This window comes from Cetorhinus maximus, chromosome 6 (genome assembly GCF_964194155.1).
Source record: "Cetorhinus maximus chromosome 6, sCetMax3.hap1.1, whole genome shotgun sequence".
Lineage (NCBI taxonomy): Eukaryota > Metazoa > Chordata > Chondrichthyes > Lamniformes > Cetorhinidae > Cetorhinus > Cetorhinus maximus.
The window spans coordinates 154,892,862-154,913,987 of record NC_135884.1 but is presented as its reverse complement, the minus strand read 5'-3'; the positions used below and the strand labels follow the sequence as shown (position 1 = coordinate 154,913,987).

The 21,126-nt window shown below is 43.2% G+C and overlaps 1 protein-coding gene across 3 annotated transcripts in view; it reads right to left on the bottom strand.

The window, feature by feature from the left end:
• The window catches only part of LOC144682252 (transcription initiation factor TFIID subunit 4), a 325,379-nt gene that overhangs the window by 153,694 nt on the left and 150,559 nt on the right, over positions 1-21,126 (bottom strand). For all 3 annotated transcript variants that reach the window (XM_078544695.1, XM_078544694.1, XM_078544697.1), the window contains one exon: positions 20,686-20,742. In XM_078544695.1, the coding sequence (XP_078400821.1) occupies positions 20,686-20,742 (57 nt within the window). The remainder of the gene's footprint in view (positions 1-20,685; positions 20,743-21,126) is intronic.

Sequence of the window (21,126 nt, the reverse complement as noted above, 5' to 3'; positions counted from 1 at the left end):
TCCCTGTTGCGGCAAGTTCCACGTTCTTACCACTCTTTATATGAAGTTTTTCCTGAATTATCTATTGGATTTCTTGGTGACCAATGGTGATCAATTACCATCAATATTTCTGATCAATGGTGCTCCCCAGGATGTTGATCTTGGGGGATTCAGTGATGGTAGTGCCATTAAACACCGAGGGAAGATGATTAGATCCTCCTTCATTGGAGATAGTCATTGCCTGGCATTTGTGTGGCACAACTATGACTTGCCACCTATCAGTCCAAGTCTGAATGTTTCCCAGATCTTGCTGGATGCAGACGTGGACTGCCATTATGGAATGGAATGCAACTAAACACTGCTCAACCTTCAGCCAACATCTCCACTTCTGAACTTATGATGAAGGGGATATCTTTGATGAAGCAGCTGACTATGGTTGGGCTGAGGTTACTGCCCCAAGGAACTCCTGCAGCGGTGTCCTGGAACTAAGATGAGTGACCTCCAAAATCCGCTCACTTTGTTTTAGGCATGATCAGCCCCTGGGGAGCTTACCCCCCACCCACCCCAATATCTATTGACTTACATTTTGCTAGGGCTGTTTGATGCCACACTTGGTCAAATGCTGCCGAGAAGTGAAGGGCAGCTACTCTCGCCTCACCTCTGGAATTCAACTCTATCATATATGTTAGGACCAAGTGATCCTGTTGGCATCCAGTCTGAGCATCGGTGAGCAGGTTATGGGTAAGTGCCACTTGTTCACATGGTCTCCAATACTTTTCCATTAACTTGAATATTGAGAATGGACTAATGGGGTGGCAATTGGCTGGATTGGATTTTTTCTGCTTTTACCTGTGAAGCCCCTAAGAGATGTTTGATATGTGGCGAGTGCCAATATAAATGCAAGCCCCTCTTTCAAACATACATCCAATGCTGATTAAATGGTGGTTTTTATTTTCCAAAGGCTTCTACAATAGAAACGAAATGCTGGATAAATTAATTTCTAAGGAAGGTGTACAGGCTCCCGCAGTCGCCTTGCAGCTGTTGTTTCTCGGCTCATCCTTTAAATTATCCAAGTTGATTTTCAAAGCATATTTTGAACTGTTGAGCCAACAGTAGAGAGATCCTTGGCATGCTTACTGCAACAGGAGCAATCCAATTCCTTTTCCAGTTCACAAACAGACAGATGCAGCTCAGCCAAGGAGACTGGTATAGGCCAGCATTTTTACATACCTTTGTTGAGCTTGTTTAAGGGCTCATTAAAATGCAGTATCAAATGAGAAATGTAAGAGAATTATTGAGGTTTGGAATTTCACTAAGCAAGATTCAGGAGCTTTTGCTAGTTTACAGGCTGCATCTTGCAGGTTGACTCTAGTCAACATTCAACCAGACTTAACTGCAACAATTTTAGAAGAAATACATCCTTAAGGAGAAATTGCAAGTCAAAATTTTGAATATAACACATTTACATTTATGATTACTTTTTAAAATTTCAGGGCACCGTATCACAGCATTTCTACTCAAATCCAACTTGGTGCTTCTGTTGCTTCACTGAATTTTCATATTGGTGCTTTGTGGAAGTTAAATAGACATAAAGCCCATTCAGGGCTCTGCTCTGTTCTGACCACATATTGACTACTGTGTCTATTCCTGGTTGTCAGGACATATTCACATATTCAAGGTAGAGTAGAGAACCACACAGCTAATTCCTAGTTTTGGTGAAAGACTGATGGGACTTGAACTTCTTAACTTTGAAAGGAACCAACTTAGTGGTGACATTAAAGAAAGAGGCAAGACAGCAATGTCGATAATAAGTCCGAAAATAAACACAATGTGACTGGAAGATGAGACATGGGACGAGCTCCCTGGGTGGGAGTGATATAACAGTTGGTCAACTCCAGATGTCCAACCCTATCTCTCTCCATTAATACCACAAACTCCTTTAACAAGGCTTTTGCTTTTTGATCTGAAGTTGTATAGTCTCCCACAGCTCAAACTGGAAAACATTAGGCTACTAGATTCTACTCCCACCATCACCTACTTGCCAACAATGCTAATTCAATTAAGATCATCGGCTGCTTTACCTGGCCTGAGACACATCGTCAGCACTTTCTTGAGCTCACCACAGGGCTTTAAACCTGGTCAACTGCTGAAAACATATTGGACTGTCTATCGAACATGCCCTGCCTACAGCCTGGCGGCAGTGCTCTTTCACTACTTCCATGAAGTGTTAGCCTACATTATGTACTCAAATCCACGACTAGGGCTTGAAGTTGTGAATTTTTGCCTTGAAGGTGAGAGTACAAGAAACTCCGCCAAGCTGAAGGAAAGATGAAGAGCAGAGGCAGGAAGTTTGACCGCTGGGGAGGAAGGGATAACACTTTTTGAAGCCAAATAGCAGGTATGCCAAATACTGAAGGGAGCACAGCATCGTCAGTTTTTGACTGGGATTTCATTGCAGTATAAAGTGGGAGTGTGAATTTTTCATCCTTTGTTCCATTGAATGGTAAGAAGCAGCCAGCAGTCGTTGCAAACCTGGGATGTGTCCGATTGAATGCATCTTTTATACAAGAATGTACAGAAAGAACCACTGTGACCATCTGGCTGATATCAAACTTCAATAAGTGCCATCCTACATAATGTTCCTCAGGCCTCTTTAACACATCTATTGCCAAGTAACTGTTCACGACCCTGTGGAATTTTTTGAAACAATCCACTTTTATTACGTTTATGCTATAGAACATAGGCTGAGGTACTTAACAGGTGGGAATAATTTGAGGCCATAAATGAAGTGCAAACAAGAAGTGGATCACACATTGAATGGCAATCCTGTGTGATGTTCCTCTGGCAGTGTCAACCAATAGACATGACTAGCTAGAGGGTGAGGCTATGGTAACACCATTTCAGTCCCATGCACTAATTTTACACCTTACACATAACATAAGGTGTACATTTACTAAACAAACATTGACTACCATTCTGTGGCAACACCAAGTAACTAACAGCAATCAAAAACACTCATGTTGTGCTTTCCTTCTTAATATTTTAGTAAGAAATGTACATAAAGGTTTAAATCGATAAGCATACCATGTGCAAATATGAGCATCAAGATCACATGTCCAACGAATGTGTCTATTACTCATTTATTTGCGAATCAGAAACACAATTAACCAGATCTGGATCCTAACAAACCATTAGTGCCCAGTGACTAATATACTGGACAACAAAGTCCTCTTGGTACCAATATGTTATTTAAGATAATCTTCTCAAACAAGGTTTCTTTCTGCAGAGACTAAAGGGTAAAGAAAGAGAACTTCAAAAAAAAACAATTGCTGCTGGGCCACTCCAATGAGATCATTCTTTTTAAGATGAGACAAATCACTGACGTTCCAATCAGCTGTGATTTAAATAAATCATCAATGTGCACAATATGGTTGAACAACAGGGGGCTTCATTCCAGCAGGACATTTTCCATTATGATCTATAGACTACATTTTAAAACGTTTTATTGTACTAAGGGCAATATCATTCTATCATGTTGGACTGGGCATTAATAGTTCTTTCGCTGAAGTGCTAAGGGAAGGGAAATTTTTCACATGTTATTTTAATAGAAGGTTAGAATGGCGTTCCAATTTCTAAGTTTGACACATGGAATTCATGTGGAATCTACAGGCAAATGTTTTCTTTGCATCTAATTTCACTTTGGAAGTTAGTTTCTTCCAGTTCTTTTCATTTAAGCATGAACATACAATACTTTCCTGGAGATGAGCAGGCTGGGCTACCTGTGCGTTCATTGTGTGGATCTTTCCAAATGAGGATCTACTTTAATGGATGGGGAATCCAAAGCTCTAGTATCACAATACAGGTGCTCAAGTGGGGCCCAACACTCTTAATGGCAGAAATACTGTAAACAGGGGTCCAAAGCTCTACCATTTTGAACTGGACATTTAGAACAAGGGTTCAACTTTGCTGTCAGTGAATGGATGCTTTTAATAGGGATACACTGCATCCTTATGTGACCAAACAAGTGTTCAACACTTGATGCTAGTGGCCAGCCTTGTAACGGAATCCTGGAGCAACTGGCCTAAAACCTGGCACCACATCTATTAAAATGTGGCCGTCTTGATTCAGTTCCAATTGGACTTCAGCTCACAGCACAGTATTAACTGACCAAGGGACATCCAGTGTCATACTGGTACAGTGAGAGGACACGTTACTGAGATTTTGGCTGGTGAATTTAATTGTGGCATTGAAAGAAATAACATACAGTTCTCAGAATATAATTAGTACCACTATGTAGATGCAGAACAAGTGCTTTTAATCTGTACTCACTAACGGTTATCTCTTGCAAGGACCCCTGCTAGCACTTGAATCTATTGTCCTGATTGCTGCATGGGAAGCAGAAAGCATCCATCAAGCTAGTGAAGAGGAATTTTTTAAAATCACATGGCAAGTGAAGAAGAAAACACTGAAAATACAAGTGCAATGGAGAATAAAATGAGTGGTTTACACACAATAAGGAATGTTTTCTCTAAAAGTAGGCTAAGGACTGGATTAAGGACAAGAAAATATTAACCTCTTCCCCCGAAGTAAAATTTCCCCATTGGAATTTTTGATCCTGAAAAGTGCGAATTTCTGCACAATGTGATTTTATGTCCATCAGAAAGGACACAAATGTTAATTGCAGTATCAGAATTATCTGTCACATCATTTCTGTTAGAAGTTAATTTTTAACTGTATTGAAAAAATATTCCCAGAGATTCCCCAATCAGAGACTTCTTTCAACTCCAGGCGACATGGACATCACTGGCAAGACCTGCATTTAACTGCCCATCTCTAATTATCCTTGAGAAGGTAGCGGTGAGCCATCTTCTTAAACTGTTGTAGTTATGGGGTGAAGGTAATCCCAACAGTGCTGTTAGGTAGAGCGTTCCAGGATTTTGACCCAATGAAAATGAAGGCCTTTGCTGTGTCCTGCACCTAGGTCAATGTTGGATTGTCTGTCTAGTTTGATTCTTTGGGCTTTTTCCTAGCAGTCTGGTACAAAGTAGTGGCTTGCTAGGTAATTTCAGAGGACAGTTAAGATCAACTACATTGCTGTGGCTCTGCAGTCAAGCATATTACAGACCGGGTAAAGACAGCAGATTTCCTTTCCTAAAGGACACTCGTGAACCAGATGGGCTTTTACAGCAATCCAGTACTTTCATGGTCATTGTTACTGAGGCTAGTTTTTTATTCCAGGTTTATTAAATTAATTGAATTTAAGTTTCCTAGCTGTCTTGGTGGATTTGTACTCACGTCTCTAGATCATTGATCCAGGCCTCTAGTCCAGTAACATAACCATTATACTATCGGATCCTGAAGACTTAACCCGGTGCGGCCTTTCCACAGGCCAAGAGTGCCCAGGTGCAATTCCTGGTTTGTGCTGTTAGCCATTAACAGCCACTACAACAGGCTATGGAAAGAGTGAGAGCATATCTACAGGTGTTCCTGCTCCTGATGGTTGCAGAGTTGACCTGGTTTGACAAGGGATTCAGCCAAGGGTCACACTACAACAGGTGAGGTCAAACTCAGCTCAGCTATCCTACATGGTTGAAAAAATAGTTTAGAAGGCCAATGGAGTGGTGGCTTTTATCTCAATAGAGTTGGTTACAAAAGGCTGGGAGTTATGCTACAGCTAGACAAAGCCCTGCTTGCGTTCAGTTTCGGGCACCTTGGAGTGGGTGCAGCACAAAATCACCAGAATGACACTGGGGCTAAAAGTGTTAAATTATGGGAACAGATTGCAGACTAGACTCTTATTGCCATCAATCCAGAATATTATAGTGTGATCTAATTGAGTTTTTTCAGATGATTAAAGGATGTTATTTGGATTCTTTAGGGTGGGCAGTAAATGCTGGGGATTTGCCAGCGACACCCACATCCCATAAAGGGATTGAAAAATATTGAAATTATTTCCTGTGGTGGAAGAGCCCAGAACAAAGGGACATAATTTTAAAATTAAAACTAAGCTGTTCAGTGGGGATGGCAGAAAGTGATTTCCACTCAAAGGGTGTGGAAATCAGTTACTCTCTGTCATAAACATGGTTAAGGTCTGGGGTCAATTGAAAATTTCAAAACTGAGTTTACTAGATTGTTAGCTAATGAAATTAAGGGTTATGGAACCAACCAGGTAAATGGAGTTGAGGTACAGATCAGCGTTACATGTCTGTAACATGAGCATGATTAGGAGACCAAGCCTGAGTAAGACAGAAACCCACTGAGCAGCGAATTAGGTTGACCTGCTAAATTCAGCTAAGTTTTCTTGATGTTTAAATATAGATTAAGACTCAAGCTCTGACACAGAATGAACAACCTTCAAGTAAATTAGGCTAGTTTGTTAAACAGGGAAGTGCCCGGTAGTGGCAGTAATCTGTCAATCAGCTGAAAGTATTTGGCTTAATTGGTGTTAACTACAGTAGCAGGAAGCTAAACTAGCTAGTGACTCATCAGCAGGTCTATACAAAGGTCAGGCTTTTCAAACCATACAGTCAGTAAAGTGAGCAGAGTCCGGAGACTATATCTGAGTGAGATGGAAACTGAGTAGGGAATTCTGGTGCACGGGGGAAAAGGTGCTTGAAGGAAGGTTTATTGCAACTCAAAGTGTGTTAAGTATTAGTCAGATTTATCAGCACTAGTAAGGTTTATCAATAATTTTAAGATTAATTCAGTTAAGGCCAAATAAAATAAAGTTAGCTTTATTTTTATTTTACTTATATTAACATAAGTGAAGTTAAGACATGGCAGGGCAGTTTGGTTTTGTGCAATGTGTGTCCTGTAGTATGTGGGAAGTTGTGAATGCTGCCAGTGGCCTAGATGACCACATGTGCAGGAAGTGTCATCAGCTGTAGAAACTTAAGCTCTGGGTTTTGAAGCTTGAGTGGTGGCTGGAGTCACTGTGGTGCATTCGCAAGGCTGAGAGCTACATGGATAGCACGTTCAGAGAATGGTCACACCACAGGCTAGAAGCATGCAGACAGAAGGGGAATGGGTGACTGCCAGACAGTCTAAGAGAACCAGACAGGTAGTGCAGGAGACCCCTGGGGTCCTACTCACTAATCTGTTTTCTGCTTTGGATATTGGTGAGGGTGTTGGTTCCTTGGAGTGCAGTCAGAGCCAAGTGTGTGGCATCATGGATGGCTCAGCAGTACAGGAGGAGGGGAAGAGCAGTAGTGATAGGAGATTCATTGGTTAGAGGAACAGACAGGTGTTTCTGTGGCTGTATATGTGACTCCAGGATGGTATGTTGCCTCCCCGGTTCCAGGGTCAAGGATGTCATGGGGTGGCTGTAGGACATTCTTCTGGGCTAAGGTGAACAGCTAGAAGTCATATTCCATGTTGGTACCAATGACTTGGGTAGAAAGGGGGATGAGGTCCTGAAAGCAGATTTCAGGGAGTTAGGAAGGACATTGAAAAGCAGGACCTCTAAAGGTCCAGGAATCTCAGGATTACTTCCAGTCAAGCGTACGAGTGAACATAGAGATAGGTGAACTGAGCGATTGAACACGTGGCTGGAGAACTGGTGTAGGAAGGAGGGCATCACATTTCTGAGGCATTGGGACCAGTTCTGGGCCAGATGGTACCAGTACAAGATGGCCAGGCTGCATCTTAACAGGACCAGGACAAACATATGAACTAGGAGCAGGAGTAGGCCACTCGGCCCCTCAAGTCTGCTCCGCCATTGTAACCTCCCACCTTTCACCCCCTTGTTAATCAAGAATCTATCTCTGCCTTAAAAATATTCAAAGACTCTGCTTTCACTGTCTTTTGGGGGAGAGAGTTCCAAAGACTCACGACCCTCAGAAAAATTTCTCCTCATCTATGTCTTAAATGATACACCCCTTATTTTTAAACGATGTCCCCTAGTTCAAGATTCTCCCACAAGAGGAAACCTCCTCTCCACAACCACCCTATCAAGATCCCTCAGGATCTTAAAAGGTTTTCTCACAAGGAGATTTGCTAGTGCTGTTGGGGAGGATTTAAACTAGACAGGCAGGTGGATGGGAACCTGAGAGGGAAGCAAAACTGGTAAAAGGCAGTCGGAAAGTAGAAAGCAAAAATAGAAGACAGGCAAAGCATAGGCAAGCATCAAATAGGATCAGAATAGAGAATAAAATTTTTTTTTAAATGAAAGGCACTCTGAATGAATGTAATATTGACAAAAAAGTTGATGATTTGAAGGCACAAATTCAGGTAAATGCATATGATTTAATTGCCATGATGGAGACATGACTACAGAGTAAACAAGATTGGGAACTAAACATTCAAGGATATTTGGCATTTAGGAGGGATAGGTGAAAAGGAGGTGGGGTAGCACTATTAATAAGGGATGAGATCAGTACATTGTAAGAGAGGATCTTAGATCAAAAGATCAAGATGTGGAATCAGTTTGGGTGGAGCTAAAACTGCAAGGGGCAGCAAACATTGGTGGGAATTGTTTATAGGACACCAAACTGTACAGGTAATAATGGGCATGGTATAGATCATGAAATTGGAGATGAATGTAACATGGATAATACAGTAATAATGGATGACTTCAATTTACACCGAATGGCTTAACCAAATCAGCAGTAATGCTCTAAAGGAGGTATATCTGGAGTGTATACAAGATGCTTTCTAGAGCAGTATGTTGAGGAGCCAACGAGGGATCGGGCTATTTTGGATTTAATATTGCGTAATGAAAAAGGGCTAACCAATAACCTTGCTGTAAAGGATCCTTTGGGAAATAGTGACCATAACACGATAGAATTTCACATTAAGTTTGAATGTGATATAGTTCATTCTGAAACTAGGGTCTTAAATCTGAAGAAAGGAAATTATGGAGATATGAGGGACAAGTTTGCTATGGGGGATTGGAAAATACACTAAAAAACCTGGTAGTCAGGCGATGGCTAGTATTGAAAGAAATACTACACTGTCGACAACAAATATACATTCCTCTAAGGCACAAACACCCAAAAGGAAAGGTAAAGCAACAGTGATTAACGAAATAAGTCAAAGCTTGCATTATATTAAAAAAATAGCTTATAAGGGATGCCAGGGAAAATGGTAAGCCTCAGGATTGGGAGCAATTTAGAATCCAGCAAAGGAGAACCAAGAAACAGCGTTCATATTATATTTTTCCTTTCTTAATCAAACTAGCAAGGAACATAAAGGCAGGCTGCAAAAGCTTCGTTAGGTACATAAAAAGGAAAAGAATAGCTAGGCCAAATGTGGGCCCATTACAGGTAGGCACGGGAGAATTTATAGTGGAGAACAGGGAAATAGCAGAGAAACAACAGTTACTTTTGGTCTGTCTTCATGAGCTTTGAACCACCATTGGAGGCAGTTCAAAGGAGGTTTACTAGATTGATACCTGGAACGAGTGGGTTGTCTTATGAGGAAAGGTTAGACAGGCTGGGCTTGTTTCCATTGGAGTTTAGATGAGTGAGGGGTGATTTGATTGAAGTATACAAGATCCTGAGTGGCCTTGAAAAGGTGGACGTCGAAAAGATGTTTCCTCTTGTGGGTGAGTCCAGAACTAGGGGAGCACTGTTTTAAAATTAGGGATCGCCCTTTCAGGACAGATGAGGAGAATTTTTTTTTTCTGAGGGTTGAGAGACTTTGGAACTCTCTGCCTCAAAAGGCAGTGGAAGCTGGGTCATTGAATATTTTTAAAGTGGAGGTAGATTGATTCCCTTGCCTAACAAGAATCTAAGGCTATAAAAACAAAAAACTGCGGATGCTGGAAATCCAAAACAAAAACAGAATTACCTGGAAAAACTCAGCAGGTCTGGCAGCATCGGCAGAGAAGAACAAAGTTGACGTTTCGAGTCCTCATGACCCTTCGGCGGAGAAGAACAAAGTTGACGTTTCGAGTCCTCATGACCCTTCGGCGGAGAAGAACAAAGTTGACGATGAAGGGTCATGAGGACTCGAAATGTCAACTTTGTTCTCCGCCAATGCTGCCAGGCCTGCTGAGTTTTTCCAAGAATCTAAGGTTATTGGGGTTAGATGGCAATGTGGAAATTGAAACACAAGATGATCAGCTATGATCTTATTGAATGGCTGAGCAGGCTTGAGGGGCCAAATGGTCTACTTATTGTTCTTATTTCTTATATAGATCTCCCAGAAATGCTAGGCAACTAAGGGACTTGTGAAACTGAGGAATGAAAATAAATTAGTATTAGTAAAGAGGTAGTACTTGGAAAGTTAACTGGAATAAAGGTTGATAAATCCCCTGGACCAGATGAGCTTCATCCCAGATTGTCGAAGGAGGTGACTAGAGACAGTGGATGCATTGGCGGTTGTCTTTCAAAATTCTTTAGATTCTGGAAAGGTTCTGCAGACTGGAAAGTAGCAAATGTAACCCGCCTATTTAAGAAGGGAGGAAGGAGAATGGAAAGCTGCAGTCCTGTTAGTTTGACATCAGTAGCATGACTTTTTTTTTATTCGTTCACAGGATGTGGGCATTGCTGGTTTGGCCAGCATTTATTGCCCATCCTAATTGCCCTTGAAGGTGGTGGTGAGCTGCTGCCTTTTTGAACCGCTGCAGTCCATATGGTGTAGGTACACCCACAGTGCTGTTAGGGAGGGAGTTCCAGGATTTTGACCCAATGACGGTGAATGAATAGCGATATATTTCCAAGTTAGGTTGGTGAGTGGCTTAGACAGAAACTTGCAAGTGGTGGTGTTCCCATGTATCTGCTGCCCTTGTCCTTCTAGATGGTAGCAGTCGTGGGTTTGGGAGCTGCTGTCGAAGGAGAGAGTTCCTGCAGTACATCTTGTAGATGGTACACACTGCTGCCACTGTGCGTCAGTGGTGGAAGGACACAATGTTTGTGGATGGGGTGCCAATCAAGTGGGCTGTTTTGTCCTGGATGGTGTTGAGCTGCTTGTGGTGTTGAAGCTGCACTCATTCAGGCAAGTGGAGAGTATTCCATCACACTCCTGACTTGTGCCTTGTACGTGGTGGACAGGCTTTAGGGAGTGAGGAGGTGAGTTACTCACCGCAGGATTCCTAGCCTCTGACCTGCTCTTGTAGCCATGGCTAGTTCAGTTCAATTTCTGGTCAATGGTAACCCCCAGGATGTTGATAGTGGGAGATTCAGTGATGGTAACACTATTGAATGTCAAGGAGAGATGGTTGGATTCTCTCTTGTTGGTCATTGCCTGGCACTTGTATGGACAAATGTTACTTGCTACTTGTCAGCCCAATCTTAGATATTTGGACATTTGGACATGGACTGCTTCAGTTTCTGAGGAGTAGTGAATGGTGCAATAATCAGTGAACATTCCCACTTCAGACCTTATGATGGAAGGTAGGTCATTGAAGCAGGTGAAGATGGTTGGGGCCTAGGACACTACGCTGAGGAACTCCTGCAGTGATGTTCTGGAAACTTTAGAATAGATTCTAACATTATGTGATAACTGGACATTTAGAAAGGAATGGTAAAATTGGGCTGAGCCAATGTGGATTTATGAAAGGAAAATCATGTTTGACAAACTTGGGAGTTTTTTTTCGAGGATGTTACAGTGGATGTGATGTACTTGGATTTTCAGAAGGCTTTTGATAAGGTCACACACACGAGGTGAGTAAATAAAATTAGAGCACATGGGATTGGGGGAGGCATTGAAAATTGGTTATCAGACAGAAAGCAGAGTAGGAATAAACAGATCATTCTCAGGATAGCAGGCTGTTACTAGTGGGGCACCACAAGGATCCGTGCTAGGTCCACAGCTGTTCACAATCTATATAAATGATTTGGATATGGGGACTGTTTTGGTCTTGATTTTCCAGACAGGTTTCTCATAAGCAAGTGAATTTTATTTACAAGGCTTCAGTAGCAGCTACATGCTTCCATCAAGAACCCTGACTAGACACCAACTCCACCCCTAAGGTTTTCCGTGCGTTGGGCTGACTCGTTCATTGTCACGTGATACTACAGAGTACAACAGGTCTTAAAGCTACAGTCACCACAGAGACCAATTGTAATAGTCCCAAATTTTCTGATGACACCAAACTGGTTGGGAATGTAAGTTGTGAGGAGGAAGCATGGAGGCTTCAAAAGGACTTGAACAGGCTATGTGAATGGGCTAGAACATGATAGATGGAATAAAATGTAAATAAGTGTGAAGTTATTCACTTGGGTAGAAAAACCAAGGCAGCAGAGTATTTCTTAAGTGGTGAAAGGTCGGGAAGTGTGGGTGTCCTTGTTCAAGAGTCACTAAGAATGTACAGTTTCACAGGCATCAGGCAGACTTGTGGCCATTCTTCAAATGCGGTCCTTAGTGCCCACTGGCTGGTCATTCGTAGTACTGTACCATGTAGATGCAGCAAGCAACTTGGAAGGCAAATAGTATGTTGGTCTTAATTGCAAAGGGGTTTGAATACAGGAGTGAAGATGGCGTGCTGCAGTTATATAGAGCCTTGGAGAGACCTCACCTGGGTATTTTTCACAATTTTGATCCCCTTATCTAAGGAAGGATATATTTCCTCCAAAGGGAGTGCAATGGAGAATCACCAGATTGGGATTATTTTGAGGTGAGGTTGAGGAGACTGGGTCTGTATTCTCTAGAGCTTAAGAATGAGGGGTGACCTCATTGAAACATACAAAATTCTTACAGGGCACGACAGGGTGGATGTAGATGTTTCCTCTGGCTGATGAGTCTAAAACCAGGGCACATAACCTCAGGATAAGGGGTAGGCCATTTAAGACTGAGATGAGGAGGAGTTTCTTCACTCAAGAGGGTGGTGAATCTTTGGAATTCTCTACCCCAGGGTTCTGTGGAAGCTCAATCATTGAGAATGTTCAAGACAGAGATCGATAGATTTCTGGAGAACAATGACATCAAAGGATATGAAGAGTGTGCAAGAAAATGGTAGAGGATCAGCCACGCTCAAATTGAATGGTGGAACAAGCTTGAAGGGCTGAATGGCCTCCTCCTGTTCCTACGAATGACCAGCCAGTGGTCACTAAGGACCGCATTTGAAGAATGGCCACAAGTCTGCCTGATGCCTGTGAAACTGTACTCAAGGCATAGTCGGACCTGAAAGACTTATCTAAGAAAAGTGCTAATTAAGAATGGAAGGCAGGATACTCAAGGTACAGCTCTAGTGGGGGTGGGGTGGAAAGTATCCTGTCTTCCATTCTTAATTAGCACTTTTCTTAGATAATATCACCACCTTCAACACCTCTTTGATCCTTTTTGTCTGTGACGTCTTTTGATTATCTGCTCCTATCACTGCTTGCTTATCTCCACAATCATCCCACCCTCAACTTCTCTCTCCCTCCGCCCCCCCACCTTAGACCAGCTTATATTTCACCTCTCTCCTAACTATACTCAGTTCCGCCGAAGGGTCATGAAGACTCGAAACGTTAACTGGTTTCTTCTCCGCCGATGCTGCCAGACCTGCTGAGTTTTTCCAGGTAATTCTGTTTTTGTTTTGGATTTCCAGCATCCGCAGTAGCTTTTAGCTTTTTGTTTTTTTCTACTCTTCAAACCTATCGAACAAAGTGAAAGTTTCCGGCTCTGTCTCCAGCAGCAACACAGCAGCAGCTGTCACTGCAGCAGTCTACTCTGTCACATTTCACTGGCTTCAATTAGTTCTCCAGTCTTTTGTCGGAGAAATGCTTTTCGTATCAGGCCGTTTAACAAAAAATTGGAAACTCTGGAAATCCTTTGCGGATTTTAGTAACATATAAACTTTCCTCAGCTACAGCCATCTGCAATAAATTCACTTTTTAAAAGCTGGTCAAGATTGTTTTCAGGCTGTTATGCAAAGGCGGAACACGTTAATCACGAGTGACTACTGAAGCTAAATCAATCACGGCTTGTAAGAGGGAATTAATGAACAGCTGAAACATAAATATTAAAGAACACAGGGTAAGACAACAGAATCAGGAACAGATTCGACAAACTCCAATGTGGAACCAGCAACCCACAGATGTCCAATGGTAAACTGGCTGCTTTCTGCCCAAAATATCTCATTCTCTGGATATAATTTCCAGTGCAGAAAGTAATGGAATGAATCATAAGGAATGGACTAAATTTGGGAATTTACTTTTGTTTCGTAACTTTCACTTTTTCTATAATTGGGATTTGTCCCTCTTCACTCTCCTCAAAATACAAATGTATGATCTGAATTGGAAAATACAATGGGCATTTCACTGAAACCAACAGCGTGGTGTGCATCAGCAACAAGAAAACTGAACTGAATCTTGGAATGTTTACTCAGAAGCACAGAACCTACATCCCAGTAATGATAAATCTGTACCGCCGCACCAGGAGCACTGGATACACTTCGAGTTACTGGTAGTCACACCTGGAACACTGGGTTCAATGCTGAGGAAAAGGACACAGACCGTTTAGACTGATCCATTTAACATAATAGTGAACCTGTGGAATTTTTTTTCTCCTTCATTCATTGGATGTGAGTACTGTTGGCAAGGCCATTTATTGTCCATCCAATCTGCCCTCCAAGGTGATGGTGTGCCGCCTTCATGAATCATAGAGTCATAGATATCTACAGCACAGAAAAAGGCCCTTCGGCCCATCAAGTCTGTGCCAGTCAAACAAGTACCTAACTATTCTAATTACTGCAATCCATGTGGTGCAGGTACATACACAGTGCTGTTGGAGGGAGTTCCATGATTTTCACCAAGCAATAATGCAGCAATGATGGTATATCTCCAAGTCAAGATGGTGTGTGCATTGGAGGGGAACTTGCAAGTGGTGACATGCATCAGCTGCTCTTACTGTAGGTGGTAGAAGTGCTGAGTTTGGTGGGTGCCATTAAAGAAGCCAGGGCGAGTTGCTGCAGCGTATCTTGTAGATGGTACACAATCAGTCATGGTGTGCCTACACGGAGGGAGTGAATACTTAAAGTGGTGGATGGAGTGCTAATCAACTTGGTTGCCTGTCCTGATAGTGTTGACTTTGAGTGATTTTTGGAGCTGCATTCATTCAGGCAAGTGGTCAGCATCCCACTTCACTCCTGGCTTGTGCCATGTACATAAAGGAAAAGCATAAGGGGGTCAGCAGGTGAGTTACTCACCACAGAATTCTCAGCATCTGACCTTCTCTTGAAGCAACTATATGTGACTTGACCAGTGTCTGATCAATGTTAACCTCTGGAATGTTGACGGTGGGGATTCATGTTGGTAATGCCATTTTGTTTTATGCTTTCATGGCATGTGGGTGTCACCAGCAACGTCAGCATCTTTTGCCCATTTCTTCTTTCCTGGGATGTGGGCATTGCTGGCAAGGGCAGCATTTGTTGCCCATCCCTAGACCCACAGCAGTGTGGTTGACTCTTAAATGCCCTCTGAACAAGGGCAATTCAGGATGGACAATAAATGCTGGCCTAGCCAGTAATGCCCACATCCCGTGAATGAATTTTAAAAAAAAGCCCTTGAAGTGAGTGGCAGAGAGCAACTAAGAGTCAACCACGTTGATGTGGGTCTGAGTCACAAGTAGGCCCGACCAGGTAAGGATGGCAGATTTCCTTCTCTGAAGGACAGTCAGGAACCAGATGGGTTTTACAACAATCTGCTAGTTTCAAGGTCACCATTACTGAAACTAGTTTTCAATTCCAAAGTTTATTAATCCAGTTTAAATTCCACCAGCTGCCATGGTGGGATTTGAACCTGTGCCTCTGGTCCAGTGACATTACCACCTTCTCAAAGGGAATTGGAAGGGGGAAGATGGCGGCATAACGATAGTGAGCTACTTTCTTTAACTACCGCAATTCCATGCAGTGCAGATACTCAGCTATTGGGGAGTTCCAGGATTGTGATCCAGTGACAGTGAAGGAACAGTGATATATTTCCAAGTCAGGATGGTGAGTAGCTTGGAGGGGAACTTCCAGGTGGTGGTGTTCTCATGTGTTGAAGGAGCCTTGTTGAGTTCCTGCAGTGCATCTTGTAGATGGTACCACTGTGCATCAGCGGTCAAGGGAGTGAATTTTTAAGGTGGTGGATGGGATGCCAATCAAGCAGGCTGCTTTGTCCTGGATGGTGTCAAGTATCTTTGTTGGAGCCGCACTCATCCAGGAAAATGGGGCGTATCCCATCTCACTCCTGATTGTGCCTTGTAAATGGTGGACATGCTTTCGGGGGTCAAGAGATGAGTTACTCCTTGCAGAATTCCCAGCTTCTGACCTCTTGTAGCTACCAGCATTTGTATAGCTGGTTCAGTTTCTGGTCAATGGTAACCCCAGGGTGTTGATAGTGGGAGATTCAGCAATGGTAATGACATTGAATATAAAGGGGAGATCGTTTAAATTTACCTTACACAAAAACAAAAAGTGCTGGAAAAACTCAGCGGGTCTGACAGCATCTGTGGAGGGAAAGACAGAGTTAACATTTCGAGTCCATATGACTCTTCAGAACTGAAGAGTCATGCAGACTTGAAACGTTAACTCTGTCTTTCTCTCCACAGATGCTGTCAGACCTGCTGAGTTTTTCCAGCACTTTTTGTTTTTGTTTCAGATTTCCAGCCATCACAGTATTTTGCCTTTATCCTGTTAAATTCTCTTGTTGGAGATGGTCATTGCCTGACACCTGTGTGGCGTGAATGTTACTTGCCACTTGTCAGCCCAAGCCTGGTTACTGTCCAGGTTGTGCTGCATACGGACATGGACTGCTTCAGAATCTGAAGAGTCATGAATGGTGAACATTGTGCAATCATCAGTGAACATCCCTACTTCTGACCTTATGATGGAAGATCATTGATGAAGCAGCTGAAGATGGTTGGGTCTAGGCCACTATCCTGAGGAACCCCTACAACGATGAACCTGGACTGAGATGACTGATTTCCAACAACCACAACCATCTTTCTTTGTGCTCTGTATGACTCCAACCAGCAGAGAGATTTTCCCCAATTGACATTGACTCCAGTTTTGCTAGGGCTCCTTGATGCCACACTCAGTCAAATGATGTCAAGGGCATCACCTCTCTCTCACCTCTGGAGTTCAGCTCTTTTGTCCATGTTTGGACTAAGGCTGTAGTAAGGCCAGGAGCTGAATGGCCCTGGCTTAAAATACAGCATCAGTGAGCAAGTTATTACTGAGTAAGTGCTGCTTGATGGCACTGTCAATGACTTTACTGAGAGTATACTGATGGGCGATAATTGGCCAGAATGGATTTATCCTGCTTTTGTGGAAAGTGCATAGCTGGGCAATTTTCCACCATGGCCAGGTAGATACCAGTGCTGCTGTACTGGAACAGCTTGGCTTTCACATTGAGGATACCTCCACTGTGTTGTGGCACTATCATTGTGCTAAATGGGATAACTTTCAAACAGATCTAGCAACTCAAAACTGGGCATCCTGGGCACTGTGGGCCATCAGCAGAAGAACTGTATTCAAACACAATCTGTAATCTTGTGGCCTGGCATATCCCCCATACCATCAAGCTGGGGGATTACCCCTGGTTCAAAGAGTGCAGGAGGGCATGCAAGGAACAGCACCAGGCATACCTAAAAAGTGTCAATCTGGAGAAGCTACAACACACTAGTACTTGCATGCCAAACAGCAAAAGCAGCAAGTGATAGAGCTAAGCGGTCCCACAATCAACGGATCATATCTAATAGTAAATGGTGGACATTAAACAACTCATCGACAGAGGTGGTCCCATAAGTGTCCCCATCCTCAATAATGGGGAGCCCAGCACATCAGTGCAGCCAGAAGTGCCTTTGTCTCTACAAGGACTGGGTGCAGTGGTCACTTCTACAAACACAGTCATGAACAAATGCATCTGCTGCAAGCAAGTTGAGGAGACGAGGTCAAATATGTTTTTCCCTCTTGTTGGCTCCCTCACCACCTGTCGCAGGCCTATTTGAGCAGCTACGTCCTTTAGGGCTCAGTCTGTAGTGGTGTTAAAAAGCCAATCTTGGTGATGGACATTGAAGTCCCCCACCCAGAGTACATTCTGTGCCCTGCCACCCTTAGTGCTTCCTCCAAGTGGTGTTCAAAATGGAGGAGCACTGATTCCTCAGCCAAGGGAGGGTGATACATGGTAATCAGCAGGAGGTCTCCTTGTCCATGTTTGACCTGATGCCGTGAGACTTAATGGGGTCCGGAGTCATTGTTCTCAGGGCAAATGCCTGTTGACTGTATACCGCTGTGCCACCACCGCTGGTGGGTCTTTCCTGTCAGTGAGACAGGGATGGTGATGGTGGTGTCCAGGACATTATAATATGTGATTCCGTGAATGTGATCATGTCAGGCTGTTGCTTGACTCATTTGTGGGACAACATTTTGGCAAAAGCACGCAGTTTGGCAAACCCAGTCCTGTCAATGCTGCATTATAGTTTCCGGTGCCTAGGTCAATGTCGGGTGGTCCATCCACTTACATTCCTTTTTATACTTTGGTGGTTTGAAACAACTGAGTGGCTTGCTCGGCCATTCCAGAAGGCACTGCTTTGGGTCTGGAGTCACATCTCGACCAGACCAGGTAAGGACAGCAGTAAACCAGTTATGGTTTCATGGTTAATGTTACCGAGACTAGCTTTGAATACCAGATTTATGAATTGAATTTAAATTTCACCAGCTGCCATGGAAGGATTTGAACCCGATCCCAAGAGCGTTGCCAAGTGGCAAGTTACATTCACCCCACGCAATGACCATCTCCAACAAGAGGGAATCTAACCATCGCCCTTGATATTCAATGGCATTACCATCACTGAATCCTCCACTATCAACATCCTGGGCGGTTACCATTTGACCAAAAACTGAACTGGACTAGCCTTATAAATACTGTGGCTACAAAAGCAGAAAAGAGGCTAGGAATCCTGGAACAAATAATGCACTTCCTGACTCCCCAATGCCTGTCCACCCATCTAAAAGGCACAAGTCAGGAGTATGATGGAATACTCCCCACTCGCAGTTCCCACAACACTCAAGAAGCTTGACACCATCCAGGACAAGCAGGCCACTTGATTGGCACCACATCCACAAACATTCACTCCCTCCACCACCGACACACAGTAGCAGCAGTGTGTACCATCTACAAAATGCACAGCAGGAATTCACCAAGGCTCCTTCGACAGCACCTTCCAAACCCACAACCATTACCATCTAGAAGGACAAGGGCAGCTGATACATGGGAACACCACCACCTGGAAGTTTCCCTGCAAGTCACTCACCATCCTGACTCAGAATTATATCGCCGTTCCTTCACTGTCACTGGATCAAAATCCTGGAACTCCCTCCCTAACAGCACTGTGGGTGTACCTACACCACATGGACTGCAGCGGTTCAAAAAGGCAGCTCACCACCACCTTCTCAAGGGCAACTAGGGATGGGCAATAAACGCTGGCCCAGCCAATGAAGCCCACATTCTGTGAATGAAAATATATTTTAAAAAACCTGGGCCTCTGGATTAATAGTCCAGTAACAATACACTATGCCAATTCCTCCTCGCCATGGTGTTCCATCTGTCTGCTGCCCTTGTCCTTCTAAGTGGGACAGGTCACGGATTTGGAGGTACTGTCAAAGGAGGCTTTGCAAGTTGCTGCAGTGCATCGTGTATTCGTTATACACTGCTAACACTGTATCAGTGGAGAAGGGAGTAAATGTTTTAAGGCAGTGGATGGGGTGCCAATCAAATAATAGAGTCTAACTACCTCCACTTATTGGAGGTGGTCATTGCCTTGCACTTGTGTTACGTGAATGCGATTTGACACTTACCAGCTCAAACCGGAGTGCTATCCAGGTCTTGCTGCCTGCGGACAAGGACTGCTTCAGTATGAGTCATCGCGAATGGAAGAGAACATTGCAAGAATCAGCATGCACCTCCCCTTCAAATGTTACAGTGGAGGGAAGATCATTGATGAAGCAGCTAAAGATGACTGGGTCTAGCCCACTGCCCTGAGGAACTCTGCAGCGATGTCCCGAACGTATTCCAAAAGGCCATCAGAGCAGGGTCTGGGAAACATTTGATCGATATAAGGTGGTGATTAGGGGGTTCATTTGGAGACTGGCCAGACAGACTGCATGGCTTTTCTGATCAGTGTTGCTGTAGGCACAGGCCTGAAGACACAAGTAACAGCCAACTGTGAACAGACACACAGGAAGCAGAGTACTTCATCCAGCTCATTGAGCCTGCCCCAATGCATTAGAAACTGAAATTTAACAGCATCAATTTCGTGACTGCTTTGAATAGGGAAGGAGGGGGGGAGGTTGAGGGAAATCAACTTTGCAATCAAGAGCAAACAGTGAAAACAGCAAACCAAACTCAAAATCCACTCGAGTCACCTGAGAGCAATTCCTGAGAAAGACTAAACACTCACTTCAACATGAACCAAAACTTAGGGATAATAGTTACTTTGGAATCCAAATATTTTATGTTCAAAGTGTGGAAGGATCCTTCATGTTTTAAAATAAAAATGAAATAACTCTTCATCCGAACTACTAACTCCAGCATGGAACAATCTGGAAATAATCACCTCTTACACCATAAGGTTACCAGTTTGCGCATGTGTTCACTTCCCATGAGCAACTTCAAACATGAGTAGAACTAGTTTGGGTTATGTGGTTGGTGTGAGGGGAGGGTGCCACAGGGAAGAAAAACAAAGGCAACTTTTCACAAGTCTGATTGTTATTAGTGTGATACGAGCACTTGAACATGAAAAATTAATCAGCAAAGCCTTGAAAGATCAAGCATAGCGATCTGCAGTCTTCCTTACCTCCTTTGCTTTCTGCTTTAGCCTCGCATGCTCGGGGTCTTCTTGCCTGGAGCGACTCTAGGCAGTTAGAGAAAGAGGAAGAGAGAAAAAAACATACAAGGTTTAACAGCTGGTTTTAAAAACAACTGGTTCATATGTGACAGTGAGCAAGAACTAACAAAGGGCAAAATACAAGGTGTCAAGGACACTGCTACACACACGTGCTACTTCAAGCCAGCTGGTGTCTCCAGGTAAAACTATTATAAAATATAAGTGAAGAAAAATAATTTTTAAATTGCTTCATTTACCTCTTCAATTTTGTAATTCCACAAAATATGAAAGCCGAGCATTTCATCAAATGAAAATGTTCTCACAAACAAACTTAATTTTCAAAGCGTATTGAATATAAACAGAAAATGTTTGAAATACTTAACAGCTTTGGCAGCATCTATGGAGAGAAAA